The sequence below is a fragment of the Saccostrea cucullata genome, unplaced genomic scaffold (assembly GCF_032062105.1).
Source record: "Saccostrea cucullata isolate Sc308-1 unplaced genomic scaffold, CSIRO_AGI_Scuc_v1 ctg6715, whole genome shotgun sequence".
NCBI classification, from domain to species: domain Eukaryota; kingdom Metazoa; phylum Mollusca; class Bivalvia; order Ostreida; family Ostreidae; genus Saccostrea; species Saccostrea cuccullata.
The window spans coordinates 22011-23921 of NW_026930222.1; the positions used below are offsets into that span (position 1 = coordinate 22011).

The 1911-nt window shown below is 35.2% G+C and overlaps 1 protein-coding gene across 1 annotated transcript; it reads left to right on the forward strand.

Moving 5' to 3' along the window:
• The first annotated feature begins 1159 nt into the window (after positions 1–1159).
• LOC134283301 (uncharacterized) lies at positions 1160–1645 on the forward strand. The gene has a single exon (XM_062765762.1). It carries the CDS (start codon positions 1160–1162, stop codon positions 1643–1645), a length of 486 nt encoding a protein of 161 aa, XP_062621746.1.
• Positions 1646–1911: the final 266 nt, after the last annotated feature.

Sequence of the window (1911 nt, forward strand, 5' to 3'; positions counted from 1 at the left end):
TACATATAATGATGATAAGGAATGCCTTATTTTACCTTGTTTTATACAGGACCACAATGTAAACTAGTATTATGTACTAATAGCCTGTGCTATCCTGTCTAAATAAAAGAATTTATTATGATACCTAGCAAACTTTGTCAGTTGATGTATCTTGGATCTTCTGATAATGTCGACCAAAAAGAAGGTCACAGTGACCTTCTTTTTGAATTTTATTGCTATATTGATATATCTCAGGTACTTATTGGTTTAGAATCACCAAACTTTGTCAGTTTATGCATCCTGGGTCTTCAGATAATGTCAACTTAAAAGTAGGTCACTCTCAGGTACTAATTGGCTTAGAATCATCATCCTTTGTCAGTTGATGCATCATAGGTCTTCAGTGTTTTAACCTAAATGTAGTTCATGATGACCTACATTTGGAATTTCAAGGTTTTTTTAATGGATTGTACAATTTATCAGAAGAGGTATTCAAGGCTCTTGGGACTTATGTTCTTGTTAAACATTGATATCCACACACAAATAAGAGGAAACAGTACAACATACTCAAAATGGGTAGATACAAAAAATCCTATCGGAGTAATATTTTAATTCCTAAGGGATTTTTTTTTAAACTAAGATTATACAATTAAGAAGAAGATGGCACAAAAAAATAATCCTATAGGAATAACTTTCAAATTCCTATGGGAATTTTAATCCTATGGGAAATTTAAATCCTCAGGGAGAAAAAAATTCCCTTAGGAGAATTTTTTTTTTCCTATTGATATATTTCCTCCCATAGGATTTTTTTTTCTCCTTTAGGAAAATAAATTCCCTTAGGAAATTAAATTCTCCCATGGTAAATTGAAGTCCTACAGGAATTTTTAAATATCCTGCAGGATATTAAGAAATCCTGCAGGATTTTGATAATATCCCTTAGGATTTCAGATTTTCCTACAGGAACTTTATATTTCCCATCGGAATTTTCTTTTCAAAGGTGATTATCTCACCTGACAGGTAAGATTTACCTGTAACAAAGGTAGTTTTGAACTGTGTGAGTGGTCTACCACTTGGGATACATGGGTTTTATGTAAAATAAGAGTTTGGCCGGCACCAAAATGCCACTTTCGAAGTGGCAGAATTATCCGGCACAGTGTTTATACATGAACAGAGGATTCCACGAATGTATTTACCTGTATCTTTGAGCGATCTCAGCAACGTAGAATTGCACGTTTTTTCTGATGCATCAGAAAAAGCCATTGCAGCTGCCGCATATCTAAAAGTCGTAGATGCAGACAACAATACCTACCTTGGATTCATTCTAGGCAAGTCCAAATTAGCGCCAGTCAAAGGACATACTATTCCCAGATTAGAATTGTGTGGAGCCGTCCTTGCATCAGAAATTGGGAATAGTGTATTAGAACAGTTAGACATGAAACCTAGTGTGGTGAAGTACTATACAGACAGTAAAGTTGTTCTGGGATACCTTTATAATGAGACAAAACGATTCTACACGTATGTGTCAAATCATGTGTGCAAAATACTGAAAAGAACTTCTGCTGATCAGTGGAATTACGTACCATCTAGCAAAAATCCAGCAGACTATGCTACACGAGGAAATACTTTATGTGAACAACTAACAAGCAGTGAGTGGCTACAAGGACCTTGATGGCTTTTAGAACAGTGTAATGATGATGAGACCATTGAAGATTTGCAATACCCATTAATTGATGCTGAGGATGACAAAGAAATACGTCCAGATGTCAAGGTCACAAAAACTACTGTTGAAACATCCAAGAAACCTTCCAGTTTAACAGAACTATGTGAAAAATATTCAGACTGGAGAACTCTAATCAAATCAATTGCTGTCCTTCGGCATATTGTCCAAACATTCAAACACAAACATCATCATGTGTGTTCTTGATGGCATGTGTG

What these genes read in the sequence shown, in the direction of transcription:
- LOC134283301 (XM_062765762.1), top strand. Translation starts at nt 1,160, where the DNA reads ATGTATTTACCTGTATCTTTGAGCGATCTCAGCAACGTAGAATTGCAC.